Genomic DNA, 21,499 nt, shown 5'->3' on the forward strand with positions numbered 1-21,499 from the left:
CTTGGCTCTGCAGAAACACAGAGGCAACACTAGAATCTTCTTGAATACAATGGGTAATGGTGAAAATCCCTTATCAAAATGAGGAGGAAAAGAACCCAGTTTCACAGCAGTGTCCCATCATGAACAGTGAGCTGCTAAGGGGGAAAGCTGCTTTTTGCTTGAAATGCGTTCTGTTGTGTTTTGTTTTCAAAATCAACCTCCCAATGTTCTTGTGTGACATATTCTTTGAGCAGCATTAGCTGTAGATGAAAGGTGTGCTACAAGGCCGGGCAAAACCCTAGGAGTGACTTGAAACCAGTCTGCTTTTCTTTTTTTTCCACTCCTTCAGTTGTGTTGCTTTGATCCACCCCCAAAAAACAAATGCATAAACTTGACCACCTTTGAGAAGTGCACAGAGAAAATGCTGCAGAAGATTGAGTCGTCAAAAATCTCTGCAAACGGGGAAAGCAAAAAGCTGTTTGGAAGCTCAGGCAAATGCCTTGGTCAGATCTCGGTTACAGATGTGCATCTTTGCTTTGAACAACACTTAATTTTTAGGGACAGTGTGGTAGGTTTCAGTATTCCTGCTGCCTTGAAGCACTTGATCTCAAACACCTGCCCTTACTTCTCAGTATTTTGCTGTTTCGGCAAGGGTGCTCTGGTTCTGTAGACACTGTTATATTCTTTGTAAATGTGCAGACCTGGATGGTTTTCAAACTTTTTTCCTGAGTCTTTGTCCAAGTGATCATTGTCCTATAAATGTTTCTCATCATGGCTGTGATTGTACAGCTTTCCAGTGGCAACCTGAGCGATTGCTTACTTGGAAAGCTGATGTAGTGACAGTATTTACTGAGTGGGATGTACGAGCTGGAAATGGGGAGGGATACTTAGCATTAAATATCCAGTCTAGTTTTGGAAACCGTTGTCAATCCTGCTTGACAGTTGCAGGTAAAATCTTTATAGCTGCCTTCTTATACCAGAAGAATGCAGAGAATCCTGTAGGCTCTGAATTCTGCTGGGCAGAAGTGGCTTACCTTCATGGTTGCTTTCAGTGTCTCTGTTATAAATCTAACTGACTGAAATTGTTCCCGTGCTTCTATGCTTTTTTTTTTTTTTCCAAGTATAAAAATACTGGATAGCTCAAAACAGTTCCTTGCTCCTCTCTGTACTAATTGTTATTGCGTGCAATGGCTCATTTTTAGAACATCTCTGAGATGTGGGCCATGGTGAAACAAATGACCGACGTTACCCTGGTTCCTGCTAGCGATGCCTTGAAAGTCCGGACCAACATGGAGGTGCGTATGGAGTTCGTGAGGCAGGCTCTGCACTACCTGGAGCAAAGGTAAGGAGAATACTGTCGATGGTTTGATGGTTCCTTAGTAACAAACTAGAGTGATGTAATATGGACAAGCATATCGCTACGTCAGCAACGTAGCGCTGCTTTCAGGAATGTCTGCCTGTCTTTTCTGTTCAGTGGGACTTAGAGCAGTCCCTTGGAGTATAGAACTATTCTAGTTTAAAAAAAAAACAAAAGGAAAGAAAGAAAGAAAAAGCCTAGTCCACTGGGAAGTCTTTTAGAAGACACAAAGACCTTTTATTCTTCCTTCCATGCTGCCCTTAAAGATTTTGTATCTGTCATAGTGATAAGAAGATTTTTCACTTATGGAAGGAGATATCCCCTCCACAGAAAAATTCTCCTTCTTCTGTGCTTCCTTTCTCCTGCTGATCACCTGGAGCTAGTGCTGGGTGGAAGTGAGGATAGCACTGTTGAGGAATCTGCAGCAATGAGTCAGTCTGATCGTGCAATTTCTGTGCTGAAAAACATTTGTAAAAATTTCAAGGGACTGTAATTGAAACATCTACTGATCACTTCCAGACTGTGGAAAAAGTGGCCTGCTTTTGGTCTCAGCAAATGTCACGAGGGCCTAAGCTCCTTGACAGAAAGGATGTTTGCAGGGTCGCAGGCCGTGGAGCTGACAGAATGGCTGTAGAGAGGAGAGCCCAAAGCTGAATCCTCTGGATGCCTCTGTTACCTATTCACTGCACACGTGCTCACAGACCTGGGTGTCGCAGTGTCTCTCCTCTAATAGCTGCCAACACAATGTTAGCAGGAAAGCAAACCAGAGATGTAGCATAGCAGGTAGGCGTTCGTCGCAGGTGGCGATCTGTCAGTGAGCGCTGGAGTGCTGCGTTTCGGTACAGTACACTGGGAGGAGATGTTTTCACCTTCCGGCACAGCTTCCTCTTTGCCCCTAACGGTTGTTGCCAACCCTCCTCATACTCTTACCACCCAGGGCTGGTAGTAGCATGCCTGTCTTCTCATGGGTGAGAAGATGCATCCCAAGCATCTTGTTTCCAGTTCTTCTATCACAGCAATGTGCAACAAGCCAGTGAGACTTGTAACCCAGTTTCCGAATACCCAGTTCGTTACATCATCACAATCCCACTAGCTGCTAGCTGAAATTAGGAATGTAGTTACAGTCCCTGTTGTTCTCCCTCCTCACCAGTCTCTGGAAACTGGGCCCTTTAGGCTTAACTTTTCTTTTTCTTTCTTTCTTTCTCTTTAATCCACACACCTTGCTTTAGCTCCCCTCCACCCGCAGCAGGAGCTGGCTAACTGGCAAGGCAGATCCCGATACTAGTGTGTTTGCATGCACCAGCAGCCCTTCACATGTCTGGTGAGGAAATCTAGTGCTGCCCACAGCTGTTCTGCGCTAGTCCGTGATGTGCTGCAGAGAAAAACAGGACCTCAGCTAATTTATTCCTGCTGTTGATATAAATATTGCTACAGTGTAGTTTGAGACTCCTGCCTCTAAGCATGAATAGACCTGCCTTAATTAATGGCTGCCTTTACGGGTTGGTTTGTCTCTAAATTCTCTTTTTGTCTGCGATTTCCTTATGATATGATGGCTCTAAGGTTTACGTTTGTCCATAATGCAGGGGAGAGGAGAGGCAAACACACGTGTAGTATTTAAATGTTTTTTTGTGACAGCACTGAGAGTTAATGCAGTAGGAGGGGAAGGATTTTTGGCAGTTACATAGTTGAATTCAGTATATTACTGAGAGTCTAATGAGAAGAACCTGCACTAGTGCACCACAGATATCGAAGTGGGATTTCTCTGAAGATTTCCAAATACCGGTATCCTCCTAAAGCAACATAACTCTTTGGGTAATTTTGTTGCCCAAACAAAAAAATGTGTATATATAAATATTTTTTTTTCCAGCAAGTATGTTATAGCCTGTTCACGTGGTTTCTTTCAGTTACAAGAATTACACCTTTGTGACAGTGTTTGGAAACTTGCACCAGGCTCAGCTGGGCGGAGTTCCTGGGACCTACCAACTAGTCCGCAGTTTCTTGAACATCAAACTCCCTGCACCCGTTCCTGGTCTCCAGGTATATCCATGTCCTTCAATGACCAAGCTAAAATAACACAAACCTGTTTGCTCCAGTACAGCCAGGAAAGTAAACAAGCCTCCAATGGTTTTGTGTTGTATAAATTGTTTTAGGTAGTGGGCTCATACTTCTTCTCCAGAATTCTTTTATTAATAAAAGGGAAGGTAGTAGACAAAATTCAGAGCTAGTCCCAGAAGTATGGTGGTGGTCAGTAGTTCTAGGAGGTTCTAAGCTATAGAAATTGCAGTCTCTGATTTTTATAATGCAAATAGAATTTCACCAAAATCAGTATATAGATACAAGGACAGAAATAATGAACTAAGCAGTTGATATGCATAAAGAAAAATAAGTCAAATATGCTGCTTAAGAAAGGTTAAGTATTTTCTTTCCGTTTATCTTTCAGGATGGTGAAGTGGAAGGCCATCCTGTCTGGGCACTGATTTACTACTGCATGCGCTGCGGAGATTTGACTGCAGCCATGCATGTGGTGAAGCGAGCACAGCACCAGCTGGGAGAGTTTAAAACCTGGTTCCAGGAATACATGCACAGTAAAGATAAAAGGTAATTGGGAAGGAGGAAAGATCTTTGAGGGGAAACTGCTGTGGAGTAGTGAAATAGGAAGTGGCTTGGTATACATATAGAGGAATCAGACTTCTTTTGGAGGTAATGGCTGCCTGTTGTTTGTGTTACTTACTTAAATTACATATAAGAAGTTTGCGTATTTTAATTTACAGCTTTGAAGTCTAGRAATCTCAAAAGAGAAGGAGTTGTTTGAAAATATTTGCAATTTCACATTTCAAAAATAATATAGTGGTGTAGCTTGCTTTTTTACCATTGGTGCTGATTTATGTTGCATATGATATTATATTGCATATGATGAGATTTAGTACGCTGTCATAAATCCTATGTCTTTTTATTTCSCAGTTATTTCTTGTTGTAGCTGAATGTCCTTCGAGGAACGCTTTTTACTATGCCTGTTTTCCGAAGAATGCCACACAATAGAAACAAGTAGCGTTTGTTACAGGCCTTTAGAGGCATTTGATCTCAGATCTTTCTTGTGCTTATTCTCATCCTCTAGCATTTGCTGTCCGTTASTTGACAGAGGCCACTGTACAAAATACTGATTATGTGCTTGCAAGCAATTGAGTTAGTGCATCTTAATGCGTGCTCTGAAATCTGCTGTGGCATTTTAAGTTATCTTGTTTAGCTTTCCATTTGCAAAGAAYTTCAGTAAACATTCCCTCAGCCATTGCATTTTAGATGAGGGATGATAATGCCCTAGGATGTACAAATTCAGACATTTGCAACATGTCAGCGTATCTGAAAGGCTGCAGCTGTGCTCCGTTCACAAGAATGACACTGTTCTAAGGTACTGGCTGAAATGGGAGGAAATCAGAGGACCCAGATAAGTGCCAGGACTTAAACCTGCACTACCCCAATTCAACCTATGACAATTTTTGTTCATATGAGGCATTGAATACAGTRGAGCTTCTCAGATGTGAAAGTGTGAGCAAGAACGGGTATGTTTGCAGGCCTTAAAAAATAAAGGTGAAAAAATCAAAAATAGTAGCAAGTGGTGCAGACCATGTTATTCTTCTAAAAATTAACGTGGCTTGTAAAGAATACYTAGCAGTGCCCATTATTTTATGATTGTTCCAGAAACCTTAGTGAAGGCAGTGCCATTGTTTCTATTACAAACAGTATAATTGATTTATTTTGTTTTTATTACAGCTATAAAAATATAATCTGGCTAGAGAGTTGACAAACAACATCTTAGTCTAGGGGAACACTTTATTGATTAGATTCTGTAAAATTCTTAAAAGAGAATAGAAGAAATCGAATGCTAAAGAACATAATGACCGTATTTAATGATAAAGATGAAACAGCGTTTCTCATAAAGGACTTCACGGTACAATGACCTGCTTACTTGAGTAGTATTTACTAGCCCAAATTGTTCCAAAGATTTTATGAGCTATATTATTCTGAGATGATGATATTGCACRGAATCAAACACAAACAGTTCACCTACTGCAATATTAATTCGCTCTTAAAATGATGGTCTTCTGATTTTCCCCACAGTAGTATCATTTGAAGATGTTCTCCTGTAGTTCTAACCATATTTAAATTAACACGTGCAAAACCAAATACACGTGAGATGTGTCTTTTCGGGTAGTATGAACATTTTTAGTTTTGCAAGTGCAAGAAATATCTTCCAGTATTTACTTTCATGATGCCTTTACTGTGAATATGCACCTATTTACATTATTTGTATCCAGGTTTTCTCATATAGGGAGAGTTTGGGTTCACTTTTTTTTTCCATGAATTCCTTCCTTACCAYGAGGTAATCTTTGATTCTTTTTCCTTAGACTATCTCCTGCCACAGAAAATAAGCTACGTCTCCATTATAGACGAGCTTTGAGGAATAACACTGACCCATACAAAAGAGCTGTTTATTGTATTATYGGCCGTTGTGATATTACAGATAACCAGAGTGAAGTTGCTGATAAAACAGAAGATTATCTTTGGCTAAAAGTAAGTGCTTTTTTAAAGTAGGACTAAGTCATAGTCTCTGCACTGCTCTGCTAACCTCCCTAATCCAAGATGTTTTCCATCAATGTAATGTGTATGAKCTGAGGACTTTCAGATAGTGGAGAGCTTGAGAGCTTGAGTCCTAGGATTAGTTTGTCACCCTCTGTACTATGAGGTATTAATTTGGGGACAGTGTGGTCTTCTCTTTTGTGAAGAAGTGTCATGTTCCTCATTCAACATCAGTCTTTGCCAGCTGATTTTATAAGCTGTATTAGTTTAGTAAAGTGAAGATTCTCTGTCAGTTTTCAGTTCTGGGTAATGTATGGTTGAAATGTTGACAGGAGAGTTGACAGAGAAAAACAGTGTCAGTGTCACCAGCACATAAAGTTCTCAGTCTCGGTGGGGGTGTACGGATAGATACTGGCAAGTATCCATAATCTGTTAAGACTGCAAAAGATCTTATTTTTAATTATTATGTATTGTGTGTTCTGAGTCCCAGCAGTCGAGTTTGGTATGCAGAGTTACAAAAGCACCCTTGGGTACTATGTTAGAGATCTTTGCTGCCCAGGAATAGGTGGACCTGATGTTGTGAGTAGCAGTAGTGACTAGTCAGTTGGTCAGATCCTAGCAGGGCCTTCACATGCAATGCGTATCTTCTGAATGCATCCCTCAGGCAAGATGAAGTTGAAATATCTGTGCTTGTTCTTTTGGACACGATTCTAGCTGAACCAAGTGTGCTTTGATGACAATGGCACGAGTTCTCCACAGGACCGATTAACATTATCGCAGTTCCAGAAGCARCTACTGGAGGACTATGGTAAGAAACCACACAGATACGTTACTGGGGTTCTGCTTTTCTGCTTAGTGCGTTTTCTGATTGTCATTACACAAACACCGGACCTCTTACGTAAACCCTGAAGCTCTTCCTTACTGGCAGGCATCTTCAGAGTGTTCATGGGCAGCCTGCTTCSCTAGAGTAAGGGCAGACTTTAATAAGGTATGGTGAACAAATCTTGTCTGTGCACTCGGCAGTCCAGAGAGCGAACGTCCGTATGGGAACAACACTGCTATTATTTGTACTCTATCCATTCTAAGTTATGGTTTACTTTCTCTCACCATACATAGGCTAAGCTCTTTTAGCAAAACTTCACACAGTTGGAGTACAGAACAGAGAAGCAACCATTCTATAACACAGGCATGGCTTTCAAAGATTTTTCTCCATGTGCGTGAGTTTTCATTGTTTCTCATGAATTTCCATTTCAAGTAATTTGCTGGGGGACCCAAACTGGCCTTTTTCACATAAATCATAGTCCCTTCCACTTTGGAAAGTTGTAGGAACATCTTTGCCTAAGAGTCCCTTTTCCTGTTTTCATCTTCTGATCAATCAGAATTGGTGAGGTCACTTGGACTATCCAAGACATACAGAATTTGACTCTCTGCAGCCTTCCAGCATGCAGCATCACTCTCATGCAGATGAAAATTGAGTGGAAAAGGGATATAATAAGCTACCATTGGTGTCACTGTGTTAGGAAGTCCAGATTTATAACATTTCTTGGATCACTTGGTAAGTGAAAATGAAGACAAAAAGTTGTGGTTTTTAGAGAATCTGTTGCTGTCTGAGTTGGTGGCTCATTGTCTGGAAAGGAGGACCTCCTTCAAATAACAGTTTATTTGCTGACGCTTCCTGAATGCATCTTTATGCTGTGGCCTTTCAAGAGATATTTGTGATGGAAATACTACGGATCAGCCACTGCTGTGTGGTTAGGTATTTGATTTGTCTAGCGTGTGCATTTCTGTTGACACTGAATAAATAATAATGATCCATTGTGACAGTTGTTGTCCACTGTGTCTGATTGCAAAACCACTCTCACTTGCTCTGTGTGTGTRTGTGCTTTTTCAGGTGAATCACATTTTGCAGTGAATCAGCAGCCGTTCCTCTACTTCCAAGTATTGTTCTTGACAGCACAGTTTGAAGCTGCAATCGCTTTTCTCTTTCGGATAGAGCACTTGCGTTGTCATGCTGTTCATGTTGCTTTGGTCATGTTTGAGTTAAAATTGCTCCTGAAATCTTCTGGGCAGAGTGCGCAGCTGTGTAAGTCCTGCACATTTACTTTACAATACGGGAATGTCTTCTGAGGCCTTTTAATACCCTGTAGACCCTGCAGGCGTATGTAACTGATCAAACAAACAGCATTTATCAGTACAGTCTGCTAAAGGTTAATTGTTTTAGTTGCGGTAGAGCTCTGGATCATTGCTGTGATTAATTTGAGATGAAGATCAGAGCAATGTTTCCTGGCATTAGATACTCTGATAGTGTTGTTTCTGACATTGCAGTAAGCCATGAGGCTGGTGATCCCCCTGGCATCAGGCGTCTTAATTTTGCACGACTTTTGATGCTTTACACCCGTAAATTTGAATCAACGGATCCAAGAGAAGCTCTGCAGTATTTTTACTTTCTCAGGTAGAAGCCAAGATATGTCTAAATTTTCTCCCAGTTATACTCCTTAATTATCCTTATCGTGGAAGTGTTCAGTTTGAGAAACTGTACCTTTCTCCTCCCTTGTCTTTTGTAGGAATGAGAAGGACAGCCAAGGAGAAAATATGTTCTTGCGTTGTGTTAGTGAACTAGTAATTGAGAGCAGAGAGGTATGTATGGTCATCTTCTACCTTCCTTACCTAGACTGAAATTTCTCTCTTCATTGAAATCTTTCTTAGGCCAGATAGCCTTAAGAATTTGTTTACGCTCATTCTGCATCGWGCTTCAGTCACATACCTAGATGAAGGAAGGTTCCAATTCTTGCAATAGCCATGTGTTTAGGATATTTAATTGGTTTTTTTGGGGTATTATTTATATGCAGTAATTTTTAGAGGTCCCTGTTTGTARTACACTAAYGGCAACATCTTTGTACTAGTTATATTGTGAAATATACAAAATTCATCTCTCTYTTTCCTCTCTTTTTTCCTGCTTTACATCTGTGTGCATATAGTTTGATATGATTCTTGGAAAGCTGGAAAATGATGGCAGTAGAAAGGTGAGTTATAATTTGTGTATATTTTATATAGCAAGTACTAACCACACTTGATTTACGGCATAGTCTTGGTTGTCTAGCTCTTCTTCATTTTTCATCAGCCAAATTACTACTTTTTTTGAATACCTGTTGATTCTTCAAGCATCAGGTCCTTTTACAGAATAATCTATGACTTGTCCTATAAGAAAGCAGGTCAGGAAGTGCAGGGCAAACCATGTCCCTGTAGAAAGAGAATATAACTAAAGAAAGAAAGGGCAGCAGGTAATTTTAGTGAGGTCAAAATTTCATTTCTAAAGTAGGAAACTGAATATAGTAAAAATTAGCAAAAATGCCTTGTCTGTAAATGTATGTGAGATTGTTCTGGTGTTAACTTTATATATATATTTGTGTGTGTGTGAAAATGATCTGTATGACATTACTTCTCCAAAGTGAAGGAGGATATATGTATTGCAGCCCATTAAAAATCCTTGTAGTTAAGGGAGCAAGGGCTAACAGACTGAAGACACAGCCAGAAGTGAGTTGTTCTCTCCATACAAATGAGGATAAGTATTGGATCGTAGATCAGCTATTTTTATTTTAGTGAATTTTGCTTCTGCTATAAAAGTGATATTCTAAAGCTAAAATACAGGCTGACACAGTCAGAAGATAGAGGAAGCCTTAAGATTTCACCTAGAAAGAGGAGAGTGCATGTAGATGTATAAAATTTTGCATAACTGGTAAAGCTTTTCTGTTCACCGAGGCAGCTTTTGCTTTATGCGTAAAGAGAACTCCAGAATCGTTCAGGTCTTAATTTTAAGATTAAGCCTCATTCTGTAATCATTGCTGCTGTCATTAAAGTTGTGTTTTCTGGCAGGATTTCCTTTTGGGTGTTTTTTTCTGTCAGTTTAAAGGCAACGAGATTGCACACATGAAAACAGGGTTCCTCAGTAATCTTCACCAATTATTTTTCGTTTTGCAATTTTGTAAGATATATTGAAAGAGATGGTTTTTAGGTTTTGCTGTTAGAGATGAATCTTGTTTTCCTGACTTACTCAATTTCTTCTAAATGCAGTTGTGCTCTTGTGTTTCTCTGGTGTGTAACTAGAATTCAGCAATTGCTGTCTTTATTTTGAAAAAAAAATTGTTCTAGATTTTTACATCCTCAGCTACAGTAAGATCCTTTCCAGATACCTTTGACTTTTTTCTGCCTTTTATTTTGTACTTATGTTTGTTTCTTTGAAAATTCTTACAGCACTTTCTTTTGTCAGCATCTAAGATTTCATTTGCAACATGTCAAGCCAATATACACAAGCAGCAGCCCTGGAGAGCCTGGCATGTTATCTGCTGAAATCTTCTGTGTTTTCTTCTCTGTTGTAAAGTACTGTCAGCAGATTAAAATAATTTAGAATTTCACCTGTTATCTGGGTCATTTTGAATGAATTAGAAACAGCAGGTGTCTCGATGCTGACTCCCTTTTGGAGAAAGTGTCTCTCATAAGAGCTCTTCCTATTTTTAACATGGCCCTTTTGCACGTTCCTGTAGAAATGTACAGGCCATTGTAATCATAATCTAACGTAAAATATTCATTGCCTTGACAGAATATTCAGGAATTTTTAAGCATTCTGACCTCTTCATTTTTTTTCCTCTCCTTCCGTATTCGTCTCATCTCCTTAGCCTGGCGTGATAGACAAGTTTACTAGTGACACAAAACCTATTATTAATAAAGTGGCTTCTGCAGCAGAAAATAAAGGATTGTTTGAAGAAGCTGCAAAACTCTATGACCTTGCAAAGGTAAGTAAGTATCTTTTATGTACCACCATAAATACATACTTGACTCATCATCTTACTTTCAAACGTGCTGTCTGTGATAAGGAAGTTAAGTTTAATCTCAGAAACTGAATTGCCTCCACTCCAGTAGATTATTTTGCAGTTCTTAGAGCAGAGCCATTGGCTGCATGCACAGGGGTTTCAGCRAGGAGATCGGGAAGGGTTGCCATCCAGTCTGCTCTGATTTCAGACAGCCTGGGTTCTTGATCAGTGTGATCTTTGAAGCCGCTGCCCCATGTTATTCTGGCCAGTGAAGTTATTCACACGGAATGTGCTGGCTGAAATAAAAGGGGATAAGCCAGTAAGCGGTGTTTTAGGGAAAAACTGAAAAGCTGTATGATTTTTTTTTTTCCCATATGAGCCAGTGACATTATGTTGTTTACTGTAGCTATCATGYTTTACTCAGTCTTGACTGTGGGAGGGAGGCATCTCCCAGGTTGCGCTAGGCACCACTGGATGAGGCCTTTTTTGCTTTGCCAGCGAGTTTAAAATGCCAAGTCCCATCATTTTCCTTTTATCTGTATGAAACTTTAATATCAACAGAATCCAGATAAAGTTTTGGAACTGATGAACAAACTCCTCAGTCCCATCGTTCCACAGATTGGCACTCCCCAGTCCAACAAGGAGCGACTGAAGAACATGGCCCATTCCATTGCTGAGAGGTAAGGCACTGGGTGGTTAGTGTGGACCTCACCTGAACCAGTTAAAGGCTCTCTGCCTTGAACTGTCGGCTCAGTGGGTATGAGTACTTGATTTCTTCTTTGCTGGCTGGAGCACGGCATCTGTAGTGATGTGTTCGGGAAGACAGAAGAGAGATCGGAATTTACTCTTTCCTGCCTGCGATGGCTTGCAGTACTCAAAGCAGAAAGGAAACCTTCAGCTGCCGGTTGGGTGAACTTGGCGGAAGCAAGAAGCTTTGTCTGTAGGTGAATCAAGGAAAGGAACTGCAGAACTGCAAAGTGGGAGACAGTCTCTTAAGGAGATATAATGTACTGTATGTCTTAGATAATTTTTAAAGCAAAAAACTTTGTTCTATAAACAAAAGGTGTGGATTCATTGCACTTACTTGATTGAAACAGTATTAGGAGAGAGCTACAAAGCCAGTAATTCTGAGGTGTAATGGCAGAGTTGGGAGTTTAGCTGCCCAAAAACTTTTGTTTCACTGCTACTTTAATGAAATACTGAAGGGCTGAAAAGGAAGCATTTAAGCTCAGGGGTGATAAATGGTGAATGTAAATGGAGGATCTCATTTCCACAACCTATTTCTTTAGGAAAGCGCACTGTGGTGTTTCAAAAAGAAATAGAAATGGAAGGTATATCACTGGCAGCGTCAGTGTATTAACTGGGATATGCGTTTGAGAGATGTCACTGCTCAAGATTCATTAGCAGCTTGAGCCTAGGAATAAGCTTCTTCTGAAAGGCTGTTACGGGCAATTTCTGTACTCTATTAGAACAAAATCTGGGTACCTGTGAAAAATGTCCTACCACTTTTCCTCAAATGCTCTAGTCAGGAATGAATAAAAGAGGAAAACGTGCAAGCTTGAAGGCACTTCAAAACTGAGAAAACAAATACAAGAATGCAGTGATTTCGGTGAGAGGCCTTTCCTCTTTTGTCAGTCTGCCTTTCCTTTGTTTAGCGAAGGCTGAAATGGAGTGAAAATTAGTGCCACAGTGACTTAGCGAGAGTCATTGGCAGTGGCAGACATCAAGGAGAATTAAACTTGTGGCTGGAATTTAAGCTTCAGCAGAGCCTGTAATGGGCATTATTCTGGCCTTGCTTTGATCTTTGGGAGCCAGCGCTAAATATTATTGCTCAGCAATTCCCCTTTATAACTACAAGCCTTAAAGAATCCAAAGCCAGAACAGGTCTGATGGGTCGTTTTCCCTCTAGTTAAACATGATACAGGGCTGCGCTTCGTTTCCTGTCCTGCAGACAGCATCGTGGCGATGCAGCGAGCAGCTCTGGGCAGCGAGCTTTCCTCGTGTGTGCCTCCTCCTGATGTTTGGTAGGAACAGAGGGACTAACCCCCAGAAAAGGCCAAAAGGCTATCTAGTCTGGCTTGCTCCTCTGCAGCGGTTACGGCAAGGCCAGGGTGCACAGGGCGCTTGACCGCTCTCGCTATGCTGTTACTTTGAGGAAGGAGCTTCTTCTTGGCCCAGTTGTGCTACGTCGAGCAAGAGCCTGCTGCCGTCCAACTCATCTCCTAGCAAGAGTAACTGGAGCACATAGAAGCATCTGATCCATTTTTAAGTCTTAACATTTTGCTCGAAGCAGGCGGTTGCGCTTAAGGGTTGTGTGCTGCAGAACAGCATGTTAAACATGCTCGTACAGCGCTTGCCTTGCAGGCCTCTAGTTTCTGTCGCTGTTTTCCCCATGAATATGGAAACTGTAAACATTTAAAAAGAAACAAATCCTGGATTTGATAGAAAATTAAATGTGAGTAAAAATATGTATATTTTTTAAAGCTGTGGGAAAACCTGTCTTTTGGTTAAGAAAAATGAAAGCTGTCCTTTGTTAGATGCCTTCTGTCCTTGTGCTTGATGTTTCTGCTTTCAGGAATTGCAAGTGCGTGTTTGTAAGTGGTTATCATTTGGCACAATAACACTGTTTTTTTTTTTTTTTTTTAAATGTCTTTCAGGTACAAAGCTCAGGGGATAAGTGCAAAGAAATCCATTGACTCCACGTTCTACCTTCTGCTAGACTTAATCACCTTTTTTGATGAGTATCATGCCGGTCACATTGACAGGGCCTTTGATGTAAGTTGTGAGACTTCCATTTGAAGTGCAGACTTCCTAATGCCCTTGAAAACCCAGAGTGTTTCATGTAGCAAAAAGTTATATTTAATGAGTTAGAAGGTGCTGCAATGCTATAGGAATCTTAAAAAGCGTTTCTTTCTTGTTGCTTGATAATCAGGAAAATCTTTCTGGAGACACCTTGTAGCCATTGAACAAAACGTTCTGGCTACTCAACCAAGTGAGAAGATAAACCAATAAATAACAGTGAAACATTTTCTCATGAATGGAATCGGGAGCATTTCAGTAACATTTCAAAAATATGCTTTTTTAGTATACAGTATATACAATGTTGATTATAATCTGCCCTGAACCCTGCTTTCCTTTTTGAAGATTATTGAACGCCTAAAGCTTATACCTCTTAGCCAAGACTGTGTGGAGGAGAGAGTTGCTGCCTTCAGGAACTTCAGCGATGAAGTAAGTAATGCCTATTTTTAGTTTCTTAAATACTTTTGCTGTGTTAAATTCATCTTAACCTTGTAATCTCATCATTTTTTGAGTCGTTAATGAGAAATACGATGGAATTATTTTACATTTATACAAATAGACTCTTTGCTTGCAACTTTTTATCTCCTTAGCGCTTGTTCTTTGGCGTATCGGAATCCCTCCCCAGAAGTCCTAGTTTCATGTTGCAGAAGAAGACGTCTGCAATTTGAATCTTTATGAACTTCTTGAGTTCAAGAATTTGGAACGCTGAAAAAAATTTTTTACTGGCTTAATTCTTCCATGCTCTTAAGGGTCACCAAGCATTGTTAGGTCTTGAGGTTCTTTCCTTCCAAATTAGAGGTACTCATGTACTTGGGCATTAGCATATGAAGGCAAATGCTCTCTGAAACTGTTACGGCCAGCATAGTATCTCAGAGATTTATTTTTTGCACCTGCCATAAGAGGATTTTTAAATACATGGGTTTTTTGTTGTTTCAAAGTAAACTAGTGGATGAAAGGTTTTGAGTGAATGACATTTTCCTTTGAGTTTTGGAGCTTATCGATTCTTCCGAGTYGGACATTTTGCAGCCTGCTGTCTGGTACTGGCCTAAGAGTTTGATGCTATGGATCTTTTGTCTCTCTGCTGGTAAATTTTTTGACTCTTTAGTATTGATAAAGGTTGTCCAAACTTTCCTGCCTTGTTCTCTATAATGCTAATTAGTGAAAGGATGGTTAGTGAGCAGCCTTTACTTGGCAAAAATACTTGATACACATGAAACTTTTCTTAGCCGTGTAGTTCTAGAGGAAAAAGCCCTCTCATCGGGTCATTGTGAATGTCACTGGCATCAGAGTGAATTTTTGAATGTTGGTGGTGGATGTGACTAAACACAAAGATGAGATCAGGGTGGAGCAAAAAGGCTCTTTGGAAGTCACTGAGTGTCTGGGTTTAACAACAGTTCTGCTGATGGCATCATTTTTTTTAATTTCCTCAACATTATATTTCCTTGGTTATTTGCCAGAACACAAAACCTGTTCACCTGTTCTCATTTGCCAACAAAATGATAGTGTTTTAACTGGAAGGTGGCACTTCTCCTACAGACAGTTTGTGTATAATGGCTTTGGATTTTATCTGAACTGTTGCTATCAAAGTGGAGAGTCAGCCATTGCACGTCTGCCTGAAAACTCTGGATAACCTTTTTTTTCCAGATGGTACAGTCATGGCAGGGGTGTCCTTGAACTTGTATGATCGTTTATATGTGCAAATATCAAGCATAGCTGTCAGTGCTTGGTTTTCTGATATCATATAGTAATAGTTCTGTCAGCATGTTTTTCATTGCAATGTGTCTTGTCTTTTTTATTTCCTTTGTGTAGATCAGGCATAATTTATCTGAGGTCCTGCTTGCAACCATGAATATTTTATTCACCCAATATAAGAGGATGAAAGGCACAAGCCCAGCCACTCCTGCCAGACCCCAGCGGGTAATGGAAGACAGAGATTCGGTAAGGTTATAGCCTTCGCCGTCTGACAAAGTTTCCTAGGTTGCTTCTCCCCCAGTTTCAAGGTATTGAGCTTCAAATAACTGTGCATCTCTAACAGTCTTTGGTTTTGTCTTAGTAGCTTGTTCAGTTACTTAGAGTACTGAGACTAGTCTTCTTGTGACTTTACCTTTTTAGTGTGAAGAAAAGATATTGTTCTAAATAGCATTCAGGTAAATAAAAAGTACGTTACAATAAATATCAACCTCCTAGCAAGAAAAAAAACAAGTGTTCAGCTTATTGCTTGGTGAGATCTTAAATAATTAGCAGAGGTGGACAGCACAGTGTCTCTGGGATGGTTGATGTTGTTGCCTTGACAATTTGTCTTTTCTCGAGAACCTGATTTCCACCTCTTTCGTTTGAGGTAGTGCCTTGTTCAAGAAAAACTGCTTTTTAGGGGCAAGGTTTTCCTTCCCTTCTCTGTGTGGCTTGCTTCTGTAGTGACACGGACAGACRTTTTCAAAGTGTCCTTGGGCAGCACACCAAGGTGTTCAGGTATATTCAGTTGCTGAGCGGGTGCAGCAGTTTGTCAGCATCCTCCTGTTGTCTCCGCAGCAAAGTGGGTGACTGCCGGTGCTCCACCGCGCGATCTGGCTGTCTGGTTTGAATGGCTGGCGAAGGTGGATTTGACTTAACTGCTAGGCTTGGGATTGAAGCATTTCCCTCTGCCGCTCGTGGGGACCCACGCGTTCAAGAGAACCGCAGAATGGGGGTTTCTCAATAGCACCACTTAAATTGCACTGCGGGATTTGTGGGTGCTCACCCATCCACGTGCTGTGTTGAGCAGAAGAGTTCTCAGCTTCGCTGTCATTGGGTTCAGTTTTGTTGTTGTTATTAGGTTAAAGCTGCCTTGGAATCAAGGCCATAGCATCATTCTGTCTACAGATTAGGAAATAAATACCAACTTCTTTTGAGAATGGAAGACAACTTGGGCTACATCTAGCCTAATTCCAGGCTTGAGTCATGTGTTACGGTGTCTTTGGTGGGTAAATTTCAATATTGGTAAAAACTTCAGTAGAATTTCTAAATTACATTCAGAAAAGAAGGGCTAAAGTAACGACACAGTCTTTGGTGTACAGTCTGTGTGTAAGCTACAGGACTCTGCCTTGCAACAGTACTTGCACTCTCGACTGGCAGATTTGGAGAAGCCGCACTGCGTAGGCTTCTCCCCACCTGGAACTCCGTTGCACGGGGAAGAAGCCCCAAGATAGTGCAGTCTGTTACCTGCTCCGTGTGTTCTCAAGGAGAGCATGGAGCAAACAGCCTCAGCTCCTTGCTTTTCAAGGGAGCTTTTTGTGTCTGCTGTGTTATTTGAGTGCCATGCCTTACGTAGAAGCTTTTCCCATCTCTGCAGGGGTGTAACCAGGTGAGGCATCATCACAGCGTGAGTAGTGTGATCACAGCCTATCCAAGGTTGTTGGGCTGACTGGTGATAAGACCGGCAGCCTCATTGGCCRGGTTTTGTGTAGAAGGAAACCACCATGGCATTGCACAGTATCAACAGGGTGCTTGTTACCGGCGTGCTCTGTTCAGTAAATGCTCTCTGCTTTCCTGCTGGAGAAAGCAGCTGATGGTGTACTTCGCTAAACACCCTAGAAAGTTTTCTTTTTCAGGCCAGAAGTTCTGCTAGTCAAGTTTGTGGTGTTGTGGTGGGATCTCACAGTAATAGCATATATCAGTGGTGTTAAAAGACACTGGGTTTCTCAGTCGCGGCTGTGCAATAAAAGCTGTGCATCTCTATCAGAAAGGACACGTCTGTTGTTCGGGGGGTCAGGGAGTGTGATTAGAGTAGTCGCATGATTGTAGTATCAGGAGGGAGCATAAGTCTTCTAGTGTGGGATTAGCTAAGGAGAAAAAAAGCCGTAGGCCTGTAGCTCCCAGCTCCCTTTAAGATTTGTATCAAGGAAGCATGGAAGATGGAGTAAGAATAACTTTATAACATGTTCCCCTTTTTTCTTCCCTTGCAGAATCTCCCCTAACAATGTGAGCTGGGAATCTGGATTTCCCAGTTGTCCAGTCTGGTAAACACTTAGGGTTGTTTTAGATGTGGGGAGAAAATCAGGGCATTTCAAATGAGAAAAGAGGGGCATTTCTTCAGCAAAATCTTCCTTGTTCACCTGAACAGAGAGCAGGTACAAGCTTCTGCAGGCTGCGTTTGGCAGCAATTTTTCCTCTGAATTTTTTTTGGGGGCAAAAAATGCACCATAGGGAAGGAAGTGTTGGGAAAATCACTAATAGCGTGGGTTTTCCAGAAGCTGTAACAGTCTCAGCATGTTCGTCTCTAGCTCCTTCTGAGCAGATAGATCGAAACCCATCTGTTCATCGGAAGAATTCAAAAGCGGCGCCCTGCGATAGGAACATGTTCAACAGGCTGAGGCTTGTTCCGCAAAGGAGGGCGCAGAGTCCTCCAGAGAAGCAACATGTGGCTTCTGAATTTGCCCTTTGGTGCCAAGTGCTGGTTGCTCTCTGCCTTAAGTGGTTTCCTCCTGTAACAGGTAGGGAGCAGAGGGGATTTCACAGGTGCAACGCAAACCCAGTAGCAAGGGCAGGGTGGAGCAAAAAAAAAATTGTTCCGTGGACCCAGTGCTGTTCTCTTAATCTTCCCACTTCTGCTAAACTGTTTCCTGTTCCACCTCAGAGATGAACGGTACTTTATTTAGAAACGATGGGGTTTGGAGTCTGAGCTTTTTTTTTTTTTAATATATTTTATTTCAAAATGAAATTACCTAGGCTTTGAGTCTTTTTTTTTTTTTTTCAATATCTGTACATTAATTGGATTTGGAGATGAGGGACCAAAGTCCTGTCCCACTTGGCCTGATCCATTTTGTCAGATTTCGGGCAGAGATTCCAATAAGCCGGGCTGCGATTCCCGAAAACCAAGCTCCAGGGGCAGCCGTGACTCAGCTCTCCTGACAGCACGACAGCAACGTCCTACGCTCCCCGCCGTGATCCAGGGTGGCTGACTCCAGGGAGCAGCCCCAGGGCATTACCTTGGCAGCAAAAATAGGTCATGAAAGGAATAGGATTCTCTATTATTATTATTCTTTTACTTACGTGTTTATTTTTTTTATTCGTGGTCTTATTTTAAAGCACAAGTGAGAGATTTTTTTGTTGTTCTGGATGTTCAGTAGGTAATGTCAGGCAGCAGAGCGCATAAGTCCAGGCCGCTCTAGCCTCGGAAAGCGTCCCTGCTTTCTTCCTGAAGCATTGCTGCTCCATCGTGTTGCTTTGGTTTTTAAAAACAGCCCGGTGCCAGTGTCATCGCTAGTGAGGACATAAAGGGAAYGGTAGCTCACACTCCTCATACACCTGTTTTAGTCACAGTAATGGAGTTTTTGCCTCTTGATGGTTTCATTCCATAGCATCAAACCAGGCTTTTGTTTTTTATTTTTATTTGTTTTTACAGGCTTGATTCATCTACCAACTATTTTGACCTTCCCTGAAATACAGCCGGCTAAACATAATTACGTGACTTCTCTGCATAACAGAGTTGGGAGCAGAGTAAAAGAGAAATGTTGGCTGGGACAGGAAGTGAAAGGGTCATTTTAGGCCACCTTGCAGGACCTCGGTGTTAGCCAGGGAGTAACTTCCTGCTACATAAATTGTGCTGGGAGTTTTTAACAGTTGGGTCGGTCTCAGTTTTGCTTCTCGCTTAAGAGAGCGCCTCCGCTCCGTTGCCGTCTGCAGCTCCAGCTCTTCCTGACGGCAGCTSGTGCCGGCGCGTTCGTCCCTCTGTAGCCAGAGAGGGTTGCGAGCACGAGGTGGGAGCTCGGCTCTGTATTTCAGCCAGGCCGTTGGGTTTTGTGGACAGCCAGAGCTTTCCTTCGGACAGTGGAGTGAAAAAGTGAAATTAAATGGCCGTGACCTCAGCATTAGATTATTTTGCAGCCCCTGTGTAGAGCTGAAGGCTTTTTGCACAGGTGAAGCAGTAGCATATGCAATGATATTTATTACTGTTCCAGCCACATAGTCACTTCTCGGCTTGTTAGTCCTTGCAGCCCGATTCACCAGCGGTATGCCCGTGATAAAGCTCCTTCGGCTTTCCCTGCAGCCGGCGGGTTAAAGCATGATCTGAATAGCAGGATCTTCCAGTACGGCAACTTAGAGATGCTTTATGTTTAAGAAGAAAACCCTGTAAGCAAACAAAACCTTCAGTCTGCAGCGTCTGCCGCACAGATTCGGGCTTTCCTGAACTCCACCAGTTACCAGACTGACCTTTCTTTTAATTTACTATGTTTTAACAAACAAGAAAGGTTTTTCCTGAATTCCTTCAGTTGTAACACAGTTTTCTTGGTAGATAAAATGGAGTTTTTGATTGCTTTAGACAGAGGTGTCCTAATGTACCTGGTACACTCACTTTCCTTGTGCTATGGAGTCGAGAGCATTTAAAGATGGCAGGATGCTGTAAGTAAGACTGGAGCCCATAAGGTGCCTACAGTACCCCCCGCTTGTATTTTTAGTGCTTGTGCTTAGGAGTGTTAGTACAGCATTTCAGTAGGGTCACTTTTATATTTTGCAAGACGGGAAAGAATCTTGCTGCTGTGGAAAAGCAGGAATTACCAGGTGGCTCTTACAGTACAGCAATACTCTAGTCTATTGAAAGTGTTTTTCCAGGGTAATTCTAGATAAATGGGATTTTTTTAAGCAAATGGACAACTCAGAATGATTTAAATGATTGTGAAAGGAAATAACTGGATTTCCTTCCCAATTTAGGGATATTTTATTATCCAGAGCAGTTTTGAATAACAAGTATTATATTTGCTTGTTTGAAAATGGACCTGTTTAACATGCCTAACTCACATTGAGTTTTTGAGATACTAGAGTAACAGTATTTTATTTTTGTTTTCTAGCAACTTCGATCTCAAGCTCGGGCACTGATAACGTTTGCTGGAATGATCCCTTACAGAACATCCGGAGACACGAATGCAAGACTGGTGCAAATGGAGGTCCTTATGAATTAGCAGAGAGGCTTTTGCTTAGGGTTCCAGCAACCCGGGGCTGTCGTTAGTACATCAAGAGGGTGGGACCAGTATTGTTTTGTATTCTGTGTTTTTGTTGATGGAAATAAATTTCTTTGATTTCTATTTGTTTTTGACATTTTAATTTTTGCTGTTTTTTTTGTGGTTTTATGTTTCAATTCATTTTATTTTAAATTGGTTTATAGTTAGAAAATCATTCGTAATGAGTTAATGGCCCATGCGGAGAAAAATGTGGTTTAAGGTAAACAAGAAGAGGAAATGCAAAGGAGGAATTTTGATCTGGTGCTTGGAAAATTCTTTTCTTGGTGTGTTGAATGTTGAAAATCTGTTTGTGGTGCATCACTCATGTGACACCCTGGTGCCAGTCTGTAATGCTGTCTTGTGCAGAGGTATGTGTTTATGTGGCACTGAAGAACTGCATGCTACAGAGAGTGTCACTTACACTTAGGGTTTTAAAATGTCAGGCTGGTGTCTCAGGTTTAGTTCTGTGCAAATCCAAGAGCTTCACTGAACCTTTTGCCAAAGTGACAGAGACTGGGAACAGTTACATGTCAGGAGGAGAGATTTAGTAATTGATACATGGGTTTTTAGCCAGACTAATTAAAAATAGTCCCATATTCCATAGGAGAAAGGAAAGCTGACCAAAGAGTTGAAGTGTGAATTCCTTGTGCACGGATGGTATTACTGCTGGTTTAGTGGGAAACCCTTACAAAGTGGTTCATAGCATAGCTTTAAATGTTTTCAGTTACAATTGCATCAGCATGAAAGCCCAGGGAGCCTGTGATGTTAGAAGCTTTCCCTCCAGGCCCATGCTGGCATGTAGCAGCTGATCTTCGAAATAAAATGGGGAGAAGGTTACTCTGTTATTGCTCCGTGCACACATGCAGCCTTGTGCACAGCTGCTGTCTTACGCTCACCCCATTTGTATTACTGGGATACGAGAATATTTGCGGTTCGGGGTACAGAGCAGCCACTGAAAATGCAGGGGCCGATTTCAATTTTTGCATGTTAATAGCTATGGTAGGAGA

The 21,499-nt window shown here is 41.4% G+C and overlaps 1 protein-coding gene across 3 annotated transcripts in view; it reads left to right on the forward strand.

Moving 5' to 3' along the window:
• The window catches only part of NUP93 (nucleoporin 93), an 84,726-nt gene extending 64,150 nt beyond the window's left edge, over nucleotides 1-20,576 (forward strand). For all 3 annotated transcript variants that reach the window (XM_085301124.1, XM_085301126.1, XM_085301125.1), the window contains 15 exons: nucleotides 1,182-1,321; nucleotides 3,241-3,373; nucleotides 3,777-3,934; nucleotides 5,740-5,905; nucleotides 6,626-6,719; nucleotides 7,803-7,994; nucleotides 8,237-8,363; nucleotides 8,476-8,548; nucleotides 8,890-8,934; nucleotides 10,585-10,701; nucleotides 11,281-11,399; nucleotides 13,377-13,494; nucleotides 13,864-13,947; nucleotides 15,328-15,456; nucleotides 20,343-20,576. In XM_085301124.1, coding sequence (XP_085157250.1) covers nucleotides 1,182-1,321; nucleotides 3,241-3,373; nucleotides 3,777-3,934; nucleotides 5,740-5,905; nucleotides 6,626-6,719; nucleotides 7,803-7,994; nucleotides 8,237-8,363; nucleotides 8,476-8,548; nucleotides 8,890-8,934; nucleotides 10,585-10,701; nucleotides 11,281-11,399; nucleotides 13,377-13,494; nucleotides 13,864-13,947; nucleotides 15,328-15,456; nucleotides 20,343-20,453 — 1,806 coding nt within the window. In that variant the 3' untranslated portion in view covers nucleotides 20,454-20,576. The remainder of the gene's footprint in view (nucleotides 1-1,181; nucleotides 1,322-3,240; nucleotides 3,374-3,776; nucleotides 3,935-5,739; nucleotides 5,906-6,625; nucleotides 6,720-7,802; nucleotides 7,995-8,236; nucleotides 8,364-8,475; nucleotides 8,549-8,889; nucleotides 8,935-10,584; nucleotides 10,702-11,280; nucleotides 11,400-13,376; nucleotides 13,495-13,863; nucleotides 13,948-15,327; nucleotides 15,457-20,342) is intronic.
• Nucleotides 20,577-21,499: the final 923 nt, after the last annotated feature.

This window comes from Rhea americana, unplaced genomic scaffold (genome assembly GCF_003343005.1).
Source record: "Rhea americana isolate MKP2758 unplaced genomic scaffold, rheAme1 scaffold_172, whole genome shotgun sequence".
NCBI classification, from domain to species: Eukaryota; Metazoa; Chordata; class Aves; order Rheiformes; family Rheidae; genus Rhea; species Rhea americana.